Below are 15,640 nucleotides of genomic sequence, written 5' to 3'. Positions count from 1 at the left end.
GAATTATGAATGTAGATGTAGGGTGAGGAGTGCAGCCATTCAGGAGGGGGTCAGAGTAGAGCCACTGCTCCTCCACATCAAGAGGAGCCAGTAGAGGTGGTTGGGGCATCTGATTAGGATGCCTCCTGGTCGCCTCTTGGGTGAGGTGTTCTGAGCATGCCCTACCAGGAGGAGGCCCCGGGGCAGACCGAGGACACGCTGGAGAGGTTATATCACTCGGCTGGCCTGGAAATGCCTCTGTCGCCCTGCATAAGCTGAAGGAGGTGGCTGGGGAGAGGGAGGTCTGGCCTTCTCTGCTTAAGCTGCTGCCCCTGCAACTCGGCCCCGGATAAGCGGAAGAAAATGGATGGACGGATGGCTGGATGAACATCGAGGAGTATCATCAGATTTGGATCCATGATACAACATCATCTGTAAAGCATCTGATTGGCAACATTTTTCAGCATCACAATGATCCCAAACACACTGCCAGTGCAGTAAAGACACACAATGGAACACTACTGGTCATGGACTGACCTCCACAGAGCCTGCACCTCAACATTACTGAAGCAGTGTGTGATCATCTTGACAGAGAACAGAACAAAAAGCAGAAACATCCAAAGAAGAGCTTTGATTGTCCTTCAAGAAGCCTGGAGAGCTGCTCCTGAAGACTGCTTAAAGAAATTGGAAGAAAGCTTTTCTCAGAGTTCAGTGTTGAAGGATAAAGGAGGTACTACCAACTTTCAAGCTCTTTAGAAACATACAAACCCTGTTTTATATGCTGCGTTTCCTTGTATGTTTGGACATTTCAATAAATTGTTGAACCCATTTCATAACAAAATATAAAGAAACGAAGACTCAAGACTTCTGCACAGTACTGTAGATCTGCCAGTTGCATTACACTTACATAAGACTAACGTATAAGAAACCTAAGACTAACACTGAGGTAATACAGCCCAGCTAGAACCTTCTGACATCGTTCTGAGCACATCCACGGTGGTGTGAAGGACATCATCCTGTAAGGGTCCCAGATGGTTTCCATCACCTGGTATTCTGAGAGCATTTAGTGGACCATTGGGATCGGATGTTCCATCAGGCCTCTACAGTACATGACATTTGTTACATTGTGCATTACAGTGTTGCCTGAATCTCCATCCCCACCAAAGAACCCAGTATCTAACTCTTTGCTCTCCATGATAAGAATCTTCAGACAAATAAAGATTATAGCTGGAAGTGTAAGATCTGTAAACTTATTTACCATTTTAAGATGCTTCTATATGTTTTCAGTGCTCACTCTCCTTTAACACCACTCAGGTTTGAGCTCAAAGATTAAGGCTAACGGACGTGTACACATGTCCACGAGGAGACTCTTAAGAAACGCATTAATAAAACACACAGGTAGAAGTTCTGCTGTGATGATGGGACATTGATCATGAAAATCCTCTGAATTAAGCATTCAGTCTTTTTTCCTTCTTTTTAGTTAAAAAAGCAAATAAATATTTTCACAAAATGTTTGAACACCTGCTGCTATCGTGGGTGTCTGTGGCTCAGCAGGCAGAGCAGGTCACCTACTAATCAGAAGGTTGGTAGTTCGATCCTTAATTGATCAAAGCTGCGTGCCAAAGTATCCTTGGGCAAAATACTGAACCCCAATTTGCTCCTGATGTGTTCATCGGAGTATTAATATGTGTGCGAATGCTAGATAGAAGACAATCAGCTGTAGCAGAAAGTGCTTGTATGAATGGGTTAGTGAAGGTGTGTTGAAGTTCCCGTTTAATGGTGTTCATGTACCTCTTTGGCCCTGAGCCTCTCATTGTCCATGTTGACATCAAGGAGAGGACGCACTCTGCAGAAAAGCTTCCACCAACTCCATCTGGACACGACCCTGAGAGCCCGCAGGTTCCTCTGCAGACAGCTGACTGCCATCTGCTGCACCTGGAGACACACACACACACATGCACACACATGCGCACACACACGCGCACACACAGACAGAAAAAAGTCATGTTTGCTCTCCTTTTAAAGTGAAACTTTGTCTTAAAATTATAAACTGAAATGGTAGCGAAATTAATGTTACCTTAAAATAACAAATTATCATAATTTATAAGACAAACATAACAAACGTATACACTTTGTTGATTACTGGCCAAAGTCAAGGGTCAAGAAGTGCAAAGCATCCATAAAAGGAGCACAAATAAAACAAAACCATCACACAAATCATAAAACAACCAAAACGATGCAAAACTACCACAAAGAAACAATCCTACAAAAAGAATAAAGCAAACATGACCTGCAAATGGACTTAGAGGCCACAAAATTTTATAAGAAAGGGCTTTGAATGCTCAAATAGACTAGAAAGCAGTGTACGAGTACAGTCTAATACCACAGTCAGTCAGCAGTGCAGAAGGCAGGTTCACACAGACACACTAACCTTGAGCCTGCGATATTTCTGACGGGCGAGATGTCCCAGACAGGCGGCCTGGAGATGGACCAGCCAGCCGGTGACCTGCTGCTCCCTCTGCTGCTCCAGATAGCGCAACACACCTCGCTTCATAAACACCTGAGACAACAGGAAAAAATGCCTGAGCCGTGTCGGCACCATACAAACTCAGCTGTTCGATTAGCTCAGACGTGCTCTCACCCTGCTGGCACCCACGACGATGCTCTTTTTATCCACATCCAACTCAACCAGCAGCTCCTCCACCGCCTGAGACACGGAGACAAAGACAAGCTGTTAACTCACAGACGTGGTGTTTTGTACCGCAGTGAGCCGCTGCGACGCGCCATCTGACCTTTCTCTCATCGTGGCTGACAAACATTGAAGCATAACGTTTCATAATTGGAGGTGACAGAGCCTGGAAATGACACCTGAAGTCACCCAAAGTCATGTGGTCTGGATAACCTGCAGACAGAGAAACAGAATTTGGCTACAGATTTATTTTCCAAAGTTAAGACTGGAAATTTATATTGAGAAAATCTGGAAAAAAGGGTCACACGAGTCCAAAAGGTGCTTCAGTTTTGGTGAGTGTTACAGGTAAAGATACGGATGCATGAATATGCAGACCTGTGCGGTACAGCTGCAGAGCTGACAGGATCTGAGTGGAGTGCAGCTGCACCCTGAGGGCTGGGATGTCAAAACTTCCACTGTCAGTCTTTGCACTCACACACTGCAGGAACACTGGCCTGGCTCTACGGATCAGATTCACAAGTGCATCCTGCATTGTGGGAAAATCAGAAAGGAGGGAATGAATCTAGTGACACTTCAGAAACACTGAAGAATATGATGATGGAGGTTCTGGGAACTTACTGCCTGCAGCTTTATTGCAATGCACTGGGAGTGTCTGCGTATCGCTGCCATTCCTCCGCTGAATGTCTTCCTGATGGTGCCGTTCCTCTGCAGAGAGCGCTGGCTACCACCCTCCAGTCCCCCCAGGCCCCGACACAGAGGGGGCAGGGAGATTCTGGGCGTGAACATGGCCTTCAACACTCCTCTGAGGAGGGCAGAGACAGAAACGACCAATCACACGTGACAGCAAAGCATGTGTTTGAGTGCACTCACTAAAACACTGTAGTTAAATGACATAAAGCCCTGTCATTCACATCACAGCTGATGAACTCCTCCTGGAGTGCAGAAGACCTGAAAAAGTCTTTCTCCACTCTTCTAGTAAAATGCACATTTATTCTCAGGACCAATCTGCCAGCTGGAGCTGGCATCCATGCGTGTCAGCCGCGGGCCGTCACTCACATGGTGGAGTTCTGGAGCAGACAGACAGCATTGAGAGCAGAGGGGTTGTTCTGGATGAGGCCGAACCATCCGGCCAGGTCGTAACGGACGGGATCGCAGCCCATCAGGTGGTTCACCTCACACTGCATTGGCTGCTCGCACTGTCGCACTGCAGGGGCATGCATATTCACAAACAGAAAACACTGAAGTGATATGCTGTATGTAATAAAGAGCTGGCTTTCTCACAAGCAGGGAGCCTGAGTCTCTGTGTGGGTGTGTTTTTACCCATGTTGCTGTAATACTGGCAGACTCTCTCCAGGGCCCTGTTCTCACAGGAGGCGGGCGTCACCATCTCCTCATCCAGAACCCATAACAGACCTCTGGGGTCTCCATCTGCTGCCCGGACCTGATGCACACACAGCGTATAGAATCAGTACAAAAAAGGAAACTGAGGATTAAAGCATGATGATTTAACTTGGTGTTGGCTCTCACTGTGGGATTATATCACTTCCTGTTCCAGTTACAGTGCACAGTGGTGTTTTTGCATAGCTCGATTAATTACAACTTTTCCCACCTATCATTTGTAAAAATGACTCTTTAGCTTTGCATCGTCTTTTACAGTTTTTGCTAAATGTGGGAAAAAGTCAGACCTTTAACTGTTAATGGCCGTTAAAGCGGTACGGTAAATAACTCGTACAGTTTTATGTTCTTTTAACTTCTCAGAGCTTGTTTGCATTCATAGCTTCACTGACCTTTACATATAAAAAGCCTGGAGTGCAGTTTTGTACGGTGCTTTAACCAAAGTTAGGACCTCCCAGCTGTTGTTCTCATTGCCACATCTGTGTGTGTTTTGTGTGTAGTTGCTGCGTACCTGTGGAGGTGGGTGGTCGATGGCAGAGACGACCTCGGCCGGGCTGCTCTCCGGACATTCAAACTCCACGTGGATCTTCTCCTGCAGCAGAAGCACGGAGCTGTTAACGGAGACCTTTAACTTTAACAGTTTAACTCAAAGCTTTTGTCTCATTTTGCTTTGATAAAATCAAAACATATTTCACAACACGAACCCAAAAAGTCAGCATCTTTAACATGTTTGTATGGTGTCGCACAATGTGCTTAAGAGACAGGATGTTAATTCATTTATCATTATTTTCAGAAGTGTTAAACTCAATTTTCCACTAATATCTTTGTGTTTACCCAGAGAGCATCAGTAATAAATACAGATTCTTAGACAACTTTATTGCTTCATTTGTTTGTTTTTTCTGTTGACTCCAAACAATTTTACATTTTATTGTTCTAAAAGCATCAATATGTGACCCTAAAGCAGGACACCTGCAGTGTGCTTGCTGTACATGGACTAATCCTGTGTTTGAATTCTGTTTTTATATTTAGCCTCTGAACCCCTGAAACAGCACCAAGGCTGCAGCTCAGAGGGTAAAAAATAAAACTGTAATGTTCAGAGTTCTGGTTTAAATTCAGCTCACAGTTTTCACTGAGTCCTTCGTTTACAGCATCTTTTCAGTGTGATAGAGATTCTCTGCTGGGGGAACATGTTTTAAATGTACAGCTTGTTAAGCCGTACCTAATAAATTGCTGAATGAAGCACAAACTGTGTGTCAGTGTCACAGGAATGTGCGTATATTTGTTAAGTGATTTAGAAAAACTTCTAAAATGTTCTACTTGATTCTAATCTGTAATCTTTGTCTCTGCTGGAACACAGAACACACACCAAGAAACCCTGTTCAGTCAGATTAATCTCACTTTGATCTGCGACAAACTGCAGTAGTATCCACGTCTCCTATCAGGCTGTGAGAGAGTGAGCTTTAATGTTTAAATGGATCAGTTTAGTCTCAGAGCGCAGCCGTCACCTTCGAAATAAACAGCAGCAAACTTCAAACACACAAAAATACAAAGCACACCTGCACAGGAGCCCAAACTAAACATGTACAAACTCCAGGATCATGTCCTGCTTTATTCTGGTGACCAAAACAAATAGAACACAAAAAACTCGATGATGAGTCAGCTTGAAAGACGTGACTGTAGCCTCTGTGTTACCTGAGCGTATCTCTCCAGCGTGTGCGTGAAGGTGTGTGAGTGGTAATGCTCCAGCAGCCTTTCTTGCAGGTAGTTGTGGCAGAGCTCGGACCAGCTGGCTCCTCTTTCCTCTGCAGTGTGCCTCGGGTTCCTCAGGCCCGGCGTGTCCACCACCATCACAGAGGCTAACGTCAGCTGCTGGCTGCTCAGTGCCCTGCCCACAAAATACAACCTGTTTGATTTTCACATTACTGTGTGTGTGTGTGTGTGTGTGTGTGTGTGTGTGTGTGTGTGTGTGTGTGTGTGTGTGTGTGTGTGTGTGTGTGTGTGTGTGTGTGATACAGGGATAGAGCTGATGCATGCAGGGGGACTTGCAAGTTGTTTTTCATGTGACAATGCCCCCTCACTACCATGATGACTAAACTAAATGACAGGTGGCTGCTGTGAGTACATGAAGTCATGTTTAAACAAGTGTCAGAAGTACAGCTCATCAAAAACATGATCCATTCACTGCACCAGGCTGTTGTCAAACTTTGTAGCTCAAGAATAAGAAAGAGGATTTATTTCTGTTCATTTTCAACTCTTATTTTATTTTTGGGCTCTACTAGAAAAGCTCTGCAGTTCACAATAATTCATATATTCATATTCAGCCATCAGGCTGGCCCTCAATGAAACAGTCTGTTTTAGTTCTGCACTGTTTTAGGCCACCCTTCTTTTAAAAGCCAGCTCCCTTTTCATTGGCTGCCCCTCAAGAACAGAAGGTTTGAACAGCAGGTGTGAGGGGCTACTGGACGTGGTGCCTGAGATCATCGTGTTGGGAATATCCTCTCTCTATCACAGCTGTGTGGCAGGCAGGATTAGGACCCCAATGCAGGGCTCAGCTTTATTTGCTGGTAAATGCAGGAGCATCCAAAAGATGTGCAGAGCAAACAGGAACAAAACAAACTGGATACTATCCCTGCACCCGTTCCTGTTCCAGAGGTGAGGACAGCCAGGCTCCAGCCTCAGCATCAGTCCCTGGACTCAGCAGTGAGACCTGCACTTTCAGAGTCCAGAGCCCAAGCTACAGCGTCCCACTGACAGTCCTGAGCTGTCTGAAGCTGAACCTGAGCTCAAGGGTGCCGAGCTCCCTGAAACTGAGGGTTAGCCCCAAGAGTTGTCCTGTCATCTCCTCCATAGTTCACCTGTTCTCCCCTGCTGTCTCTACTCTCCCTAATTACCTGATGTGTGTGTTTAGGCCCTTAGTTTTCCTCAGTTCTTTGTCATGGCTCCCCTCATGCTGTGTTATTGCATTATGTATTAAAGCTGTATATTTTGAGTTAAGTTGTATCTCCTGTGTCCTGCACTTGGGTCCAACTCTGCCTGCCACACAGCTGACACACGGTAATGAGAGGAGAGGAGAAACAGTACAACTCCAAGACGAGGGAAGCAGAACAAAATACAAACCATGAGAGACAAGAGACTCAAAATAAGACAGGGAGTAACTAACGAGGACATGTTACACAGATGGAGACTTAACAGAGAAGACAAGGATGAAGTGAAACTCCCGGATTAAACACAGTCATTACAAACAGACACAAGACAACAAAATCAACAAGCTGTAACCAGAAGACTTAAGAATATACATCCAAAACACAGAGAGACACCTAAACAGTACATCAAGAACTACACACAATACTACTAAAGGTAACACACAAGGATAAAAGATAAAACACAAATAACACAACAAATAAGGAAGCAATATCAGGCATCGAACATCACAAAGTCACCATGTAATCAGTCTGAGTCTAAAACTCCATTCCTGATAGTTTTTTCTGCTCTTGGATCTGTATGATGTCACAGAGTCTGAAGTCATGAAGCCTGGTTAGTCAGCAGTTAGTCAGTGTAGGCAGAGACTGAAAAAGCCAGTTGATTATTTACTGAGCTGCATCCAGACCTGTTGATGAGTGAGACGATGGTGGTGAAGAGCTCTTCATAAAGTCCAGCAGCCATTCCATCGAGACACTGAGCAGCTGTTAGCCTGGGACCTGCACACAACACACACACACACACACACACACACACACACACACACACACACACACACACACACACACACACACACACACACACACACGAGTGGATGAAGATCACTGGGATCTGTTCTAGTGTTCTTCTTACTTCCTGCATGTTCTCCTTTCTGCTATATTAGGGATTATAGACGAAGGCTTTATCAGAATGCATCGATTGCCAGCACATGTTGTTCTTGCTCTAAAATCAGGTGGAAGCCAAAGAAGTCACGCAGTACCTGCAGCCTCACAACATCTTTTATCTCTGCTTTGTTTTTGGCCTCTGATCTAGAAGTGGAGCAGTGCCGTGATAAACACTTTCACTAAATGTTGTGAGGCTTTGCGTCAGCCCTCACACCAAAAAAACAACAGCTTATCGTACGCTAGAAGTAAAATATTGGTAGGCAACCGTTCAGAATTCACAGCAACTGAACGTGACTTCATCTTTTACTTTGCAGATGGATACACCTGCTAATGACTGCGAGCACCACACTGAGCCACTGCACTCTGGCTGGAGGGAGGATGGTCTGGGTGGTAGAGAGACTGCAGTCAGTTACAGTGTTTCCCTTCCTTTGTGTTTTTGTAGGTGTTTCTGTGCCTCCTGTTTTCTGTCTGCATGTAACCTGAAGATTGGCTCCTCGTGTGGCTTTGCCTTTATCTCAGTGCCTCATTCCTGTCTGACTGTGTACAACAGCTGGTGTTTAAATCATTTTAACTGAAATTAGCCCAATCCTGAGTAATATATGCAAGAACTGGTCATTTATGCACTTCATGCTGTCTTTCCCATGTTTTCATGTGCAGATGAGGACAAAATTGTTGGAATCTTCCATTAAAGAAAGAAAAAACCCACAATGATCACTGAAATAACTTGAAACTGACAGAAGTAATAAATAACTAGAAGCACTCAGAGAGCACAAACCTCCGCCAAGGCCACAGGGTCACTGACGCTGTAATACGTGTATCTAAATACTGTGAAATAATCTTTCATCTTTCCCAGACAACAATAACCCCCTATCCCGCAGCAGTGAAGAATCCTTAAAAAAATTCCTGGATCCAGATCGTGATCCGGATCACCGCCAAAATTTAATCACTTCTTCCTCTTGTCATTTTCAACCACTCCACAAAATTTCATCGAAATCTGTTCATAATTTTTGGAGTAATCCTGCTGACAAACAAACAAACAGACAGACAAACAAACCAACGCGACCGAAAACATAACCTGTCAGAGGTAAAAATGTATAAAAAATTAACTCATGAAACTCAGACATTGCTTTTGAATTGTGGTTCAACAGAATTATCTTGAAAACAAACTAATGAAAGCGGCCTGGACAAAAACGATGGAGCCCTTCACTTAATATTTTGTTGCACAGCCTTTTGAGGCAATCACTGCAATCAAGTAATTTCTGTCATTCTCAATGAGACTTCTGCACCTGTGCACAGGTGCTCTGGCCCACTCCTCATGACCAAACTGCTCCAGCTGCCTCAGGTTTGAATGCCTTCTCCAGACGGCATGTTTCAGCTCCTTCCACAGATGTTCAGTAGGGTTGAGATCAGAGCTCATAGAGGCCACTTCAAGATGGTCTAGTACATCTGGCACAGGGTGTCTTGAATCTGAGCAGAGACACATCTAAAACCTGCAGGACACCAACCTTGAGGCCTGGAGTTAGACACCCCTGGTCCAGTGTTTAGTTCTGAGCCATTGCTGAGTGGTGTGTGTGTTTGGGTCATCATCCTGTTGGAGGACAGGACCTGCGACTTAGACAAAGCTTTCTGACACTGGGAAGCACGTTTAGCTCCAGAATTCCTCGATAGTCCTGAGATTTCCATGTAACCTGCACAGATTCTAAACACCCTGTGCCAGATGCAGCAGAGCAGCCCCAGAACATAACTGAGCCTCCTCCATGTTTCACAGTAGGTACGGTTAGAGTCCTCTGTCGTCCTCCACTAGGTCCACTTTGGCTCCAACAGCGACGGATGGTGTGATCTGAGGCTGATGTACTTTGACCTTGGAGTTCACCTCTGACCTCTTTGGAAGTTCATTCATATTATCCATCTCTTGGTTCTTATATAGAGCTTTTCTGCTCTACCTCAGCACTCAAAGTGCTTATGGGTCTTGTAGCTTTTGCCTTTAACATGCTCATCAGTGCCTGTTTCATCTCCTGCTCAACTTTCTGTGCTCCACGTTCAGTGTGGTACACACCAGGATACCAAACAGCACAGTGACCATTTTAAGTAAATTTGTATTTATTTTTACTTTTGTCAGTTTCAGGTTATTTCAGTGACCATTGTGGTTTTCTTTCTTGAACAGGGGGGTGCCAGCAGTTTTGGCCACACCTGTATTTAAAGCAGGACATTAATAGCAGTCAATAAATACTAACTGCACAACAAATGAAATTAAAGCCACTGTTTTTGTGAGGCGTATGATGATAGGTCCAAACTTTATGAGCATGTCCTGGTTTTCCAAAATGAATCACCCACTATGTTTGCACATTAAAGCTGTATTGTTGGAGGCACGGCCTGTTTCCTGCTTGTTGGGTGTAAAACTGCATTTATGTTGGTGTTCCTGCATCTGTCTCTGTTTGTGTGTCTGTGTGTGTGGCTGCTGAGCCAGGCTATAAGACAGCAGTGTGTTCTCAAACCCAGAGTCAAATATGGGGCTTTGCCCGATGCTGTGTGCATTGCACAGTTACACACGAGGTGTCTGTTAGCATCAGTGTCTGCAGCAGTATTGGCCACCAAAGGATAAAAGTCCCATTCTAGAGACAGAAGCCTGTGGTCCACATTCTGACTGAACCTGTACCATGTATTCAGTTTTGTCTTATTTCCACTCACTGGTTCATGCTGTTTTCTCGTGGTTTTTGCTTTGCTGGTTAGGTGCAGGTGCTGAGAGCTGCTTGGTTCAGTTTAGAGAAAAAACAAGAACAGGTTGAAATTCTGAATGTTTGTTGTTGTGGTGTACGGAGGCCATCATAACTGTAACGGCCTTTTTGGTTAGCATGTGCCTTTCAGAACTTAGATGAGTCTTGGACGAGCTGAGCATGCCCAGTTGTCTCTGTGTCCACCCCACACCCCCCCCCCCATCTTGTGACAAGCTTGCAGATGCTAAAAGTTGTAACTGAAGCTGAAAATAGTGACGTTGCCTCCAATCAGTCAGAACTGTTGGAGAGTAGCAAGCGGTTTTTATTTGGAGTCCACACTGATGGGCTTTATTACAGCATGGAAACACTCATATTTGGATGATATGGTGTGTTCTGCTGCTCGTGTCTGCATCTCACCCTCCTCTGACTCAGGAACAGAGTTCCTCTCTCTGCTGCCTCCGGTGGCCCTCTGCAGCAGCTGTCGGAGATGATGTTTGAATACAGCCGTGTGCAGATCATCTCCCTCACATCCGAGCACATTGCTCGCCACCTGAGCGCTCTCAAAGTTCACAAACTGCCTCCTGCCCACTGCACAAACAAAGGGAAAACACAGAGAGGTCCTGATTACGACAGCATTTACTGAGAGCATGAGTGATGATGTGGAGGTCAGCTCAGCAATGAGGGAGAAAAGTAACTGGATCGGGGGGGTTGGGTTAGAGTTAGTTTAACATTAGTGAGAGAATCACCTCGTGTCTCAGCCAACTTTAAAACAACCTTATTCTGACTGAATGCCCCACATGACCACTGGTGGGCGGGGCTTCTGTGTTGACCATGTTAGTGATATCTTCTGTCACTGATATCACACACTCAGTCTGAAGGCTGAGCTTTTGGATCAAAGGCATTAGTGGGACATACACTTTGAAACCTTGAACAGCTGGCTTCAGCTGCTTCATCACATCCATGTTTGTAACACTGTAACAGCTGACAGGTTCTGTGTATATGAGAACGAGTCTAGCAAACTCAAAGTGTTGTTTGTGGATTCCCAATTAATCTCAGTCAGTAACATATCTGACAGACACGTGAAAACAGATTTTGTGTGCTGTCCTACGTGTGCAGAAATCTCATTAAAACACATCTGATATTGATATTAAAATCCAGTGGTCGGGGGGTTGATCTTTCATGTCACACATGTGCACTGCAATAAAGACTTAATATATGATGGAATTTTCCACTCCTTACACTGACTCTGATATCTGAGCAAACACATGAACGAGGACACTTTCAGTGCAGGATGTCTGAGAGCCTGACTGCATTAGAGTCAGTGGGATTGTTACAATTTACAAAAACAAACGTGTGTGTGCATGTGTGCGCGTGCGTGCGTGTGTGTGCGTACATATGCAGAGGACACTTAGTAACACTGTGTGCCTTCTGTATGAATCACTGTGTTACCTTTACAGGCCCCAGCAGCTCCCAGATGGTAAATACCAGCCAGAACATGCCATATCGCCTTCTGCTCTCCAGCTGAGAAGCCCAGTGTTTCCATGGCACTCAGCAGCTTTGTGAAGGCAATGGACGCACGCTGCTTCTCCTCCACCTGAGAACAATAAGGTGGAGGAACAGCTGAGTCACATCTTACCATCTTATCTCCAACCACAGCCTAACTCTTCAAGAAGGAGCTCCTCACTGTGTGATTTCACCACTTCAAGATCTCTTTTTGACTCATTTTTCTATTTTTATTTCCTCAGCGCCTCTCGCTTCCATGAGCACCCTGGTTAAAGGAACACCTCAGCCTATTAACTGAACCATGTATGTGTTTGCTTGCAGCTCCTGGTGATCAAGAACCTACTGAACTTTTTTTTTAACAGAAGTGGGATGAAGTCCTAAACTGTGATTCCTGTATTAGTGAAGCCTCTGCTAGAAAGAGCTTTGTTCTAAGAATAACTAACATCTTAATAAACACAGTATTACCTGTTAAGGCAGCACAGGTGCAATCTTCTGAATTAGGTTCATTAATTAGGATTTCTGCTCTACAAAGACACAAAAGCTTTGTTTTCTTTTTTTTTTTTTTTTGCTGCTTTTGTGTTGCCTCTCTAATCCACAGCAACAGGCCGCGCAGCATCACGGTGCAGTATGAGTTGAGTGGCCACATTGTGAGTGGGTGAGCCCCCAGCTGGGGCTCATTTCAACTGGAAGGATTATTATTGGAGCCATTTCTTATGCAGATCATAGGAACCCCCCACTGCCACTAGGGGGCCCCCAAACTGCAAGTTCAGATTCCCAAAATTTGGGGTGAGATAAAATTAGCATTACTTATTATAATTAATGGTTTAATTTATTATCTGGACAATGTTCAAGTTCATTTATTTATTGTTTTGGGGAGAAGGGGAGATGTTATGTTTTGTGTTGAAGAACTTTTTTTACTAAATTTAAAATAAATATTGAGGAAATGCTGCATTTATGGACACAGAGGAGCCTCACTGTTTACCATTTATCATCACTTCTGTAGGTTTAAATAGTTTGGGTCAACTTGAGATCATTTATTTGAATGTGAGATTCATGAATCGAACCTGTTTTCTCCTTAAAGTGTTACAGATTGATGAGCTCCCGCCTCATCGGGCCTCCAAAAAGCTAAAAACAGCCCGTCTCTCACCAGCTACAGCTGAGGATGACTGAGACCCATCAGGACTGAAGCCTCAGTCACAGCTGTGCCACTGAGATTAGGGCTGTGACACATTAGTTTGTTATGGATGGACCACTGCTTACACGCAGCCATCGTGTGTGTGTGTGTGTGTGTGTGTGTGTGTGTGGTGATGGTCTGCTGATTTTACTATAGCTACACCACTGAGTCAAATAGTTCAGTTAAGACTATCCTCTTGAAGGAAGGAAGGAAGGAAGGAAGAGCCTATTACATCCAAACAGCAGCCTCAGAGCTGAACGATGAAGCCAACAAAGAAGTGCCGAGGCTCCTTGACTGCACCAAGCTTCCTGGTGATGTAATGTATCACTTGACCCTCTGATTACTGTACTGCCTCTGCTGGCATTGAAAAACATGGCAGCCACCCAAAAGCTTGTATTGTAGAGTTCGAGTCACACGCAAACACGGGCGGCTGCTCCTCAGCCTTGCAGCTTATGTGGTCACGTGCTCCTCCACTGAGCCACCATGGTGCCCGTTTATGGGAGTTTTCTCCCAGAAGTGTGTTTGTGAGGTCAGACACTGATGTTGGAGAGAAGGTCTGGCTCACAGTCTCCACTCTAATTAATCCCAAAGGTGTTCTAGCAGGTTGAAACCCAGTCCATGAAGCTCTCTGTTCTTGAGCTAATCTGAAGGCTGCATGAAGTTTGGAGGTCTGCAGTGATTGATGTTGGTGACCTCTGTGCACTGTGACCCTCAGCATCCACTGACCCCACTCTGTGATTTTACATGGTGTACCACTTTGTGGGTGACTGCTGTTGTTCTCAATCACTTTGTTACAGTCCCACTAACAGCTGCTTCCACTAATGCTTGTAGAAGCAGTCTGCATGCCGACGTGCTTGGTTTACACACCTGTGTAAACTGAGTGTATTTATGGGGGTTTAATGGTTTCTTTTTCCAGGCTGAAATGACTGTACAGCATACAGTACCAGTCAAAAGGTGTCCAAACTTTAGACAGCTTTAATGATTTTAAAAAACAACAATGCTTTAATGTCACACTTTTGGTAAATGGACTAGTTCTTATGTAGCACTTTTCTACTCTAGCTGAGCACTCAAAGTGCTTATACAACACATTTGCATTCATCCATTCACACCAACGCTTCCTTCTACAGCTAAGTGCACACATTCATACTCCAATGGCTGCATCGAGAGCAATTTGGGGTTCATGCAGACTGAAGCAGCCAGGAATCGGACCACCAACCTTCTGATTAGTAGATGACCAGCTCTACCTCCTGAGCCACAGTCACCCCTGAAGGTAGCCATCAACAAGCTTCTGGTATTGGTTAGGCCATTGCTGCTATATTAATTCCTACACCAGTCTGGATGTTAGGAATCCCAGTGGTATCCAGGTTTCAACCATCATGTCATGGTTTTGGTTCTTAGTGTGAGGTTGTGATAACTTCAGGTTTGTTAGATACTTCCCTTTTGTGTCCCCTTCAGTCTTGTCTCTGTATTTGTCTTCTTGTCTTCCTGTTCCTGTTTAGTTGTGTTCAGCTGATCTTGTCTCTCCTCCTGTTTTATTTTGGTAACTGCTGTCCTGTGTCTTATTTTCCTTCCTATCTCATTATCTTAGTTGTCTCCAGCTGTGTTCCCAGCTGTTTCCTCTCCCCTCACTACCTCATGTGTGAATATTTTCTCTCCTCTTGTAATTTGTCGATTGGTCCCACATTGCTGCGTCCTTCCTTGCTTTTTGTTTTCTAAAGATTAGATTTGTAGTGATTTTGAGTACTTGGATTTCTTCCTCAGTAGATGTTTAGAGATTTCTGGACTTTTCAGCATTGAAAGCGGATTTTAAGTTTAGCCCCAGTTTCCTGAGTCCTGTTTTTTGGGTCCACCTTTGACTGGTGGCACAGCTGATTTATGACACAGCTCGCTGTTGATTTAAGGTGAAGTTGGAGAATTTGGATAATAATAATTCACAAAACAGTGACGAGGTGGTTGAAACCTGGACACAGTTGGATGTTCCAGCAGGTCAATGATCCCAAACACATCAGAACTGGATAAAGCAGGTGTCAGTTCTCAGGTGTATCCCTGGGTCAGCTCTCCATCTAACAGGTTTCTGCACCTGTGGGCCTAACCCTGAGCTGGTTTGAAGAGGTTCATTCAGCTCTGCTGCCAGTGACTCTGCTACCCTCTGCTGATCCAACCAACTAGCATCCCCAATAGTTGAGTGAATCCAGGAGTAACATCTGCAGCCCTCCTCATACATGTATGATCTGGTGCACTTGGTATGACAGCAAAATAGGCCCCAGGGATTTATTAGTTTATGGGCTGGAACCACCTAAAGATGGAAAACACCAGTTTACAT

At 44.7% G+C, this 15,640-nt stretch overlaps 1 protein-coding gene across 2 annotated transcripts in view; it reads right to left on the bottom strand.

Annotated features, from left to right (window-relative positions):
• The window catches only part of myo18b (myosin XVIIIB), a 69,003-nt gene that overhangs the window by 39,503 nt on the left and 13,860 nt on the right, over nt 1-15,640 (bottom strand). For both annotated transcript variants that reach the window (XM_030723977.1, XM_030723976.1), the window contains 13 exons: nt 12,090-12,234; nt 11,058-11,228; nt 7,671-7,761; nt 5,756-5,948; nt 4,575-4,655; nt 3,989-4,109; nt 3,725-3,872; nt 3,287-3,470; nt 3,044-3,194; nt 2,772-2,881; nt 2,621-2,686; nt 2,411-2,539; nt 1,771-1,914 (listed from right to left, as the gene is read on the bottom strand). In XM_030723977.1, coding sequence (XP_030579837.1) covers nt 1,771-1,914; nt 2,411-2,539; nt 2,621-2,686; nt 2,772-2,881; nt 3,044-3,194; nt 3,287-3,470; nt 3,725-3,872; nt 3,989-4,109; nt 4,575-4,655; nt 5,756-5,948; nt 7,671-7,761; nt 11,058-11,228; nt 12,090-12,234 — 1,734 coding nt within the window. The remainder of the gene's footprint in view (nt 1-1,770; nt 1,915-2,410; nt 2,540-2,620; nt 2,687-2,771; nt 2,882-3,043; nt 3,195-3,286; nt 3,471-3,724; nt 3,873-3,988; nt 4,110-4,574; nt 4,656-5,755; nt 5,949-7,670; nt 7,762-11,057; nt 11,229-12,089; nt 12,235-15,640) is intronic.

This window comes from Archocentrus centrarchus, unplaced genomic scaffold (genome assembly GCF_007364275.1).
Source record: "Archocentrus centrarchus isolate MPI-CPG fArcCen1 unplaced genomic scaffold, fArcCen1 scaffold_30_ctg1, whole genome shotgun sequence".
NCBI classification, from domain to species: Eukaryota; Metazoa; Chordata; class Actinopteri; order Cichliformes; family Cichlidae; genus Archocentrus; species Archocentrus centrarchus.
This window is presented reverse-complemented; position numbering and strand designations above follow the sequence as displayed.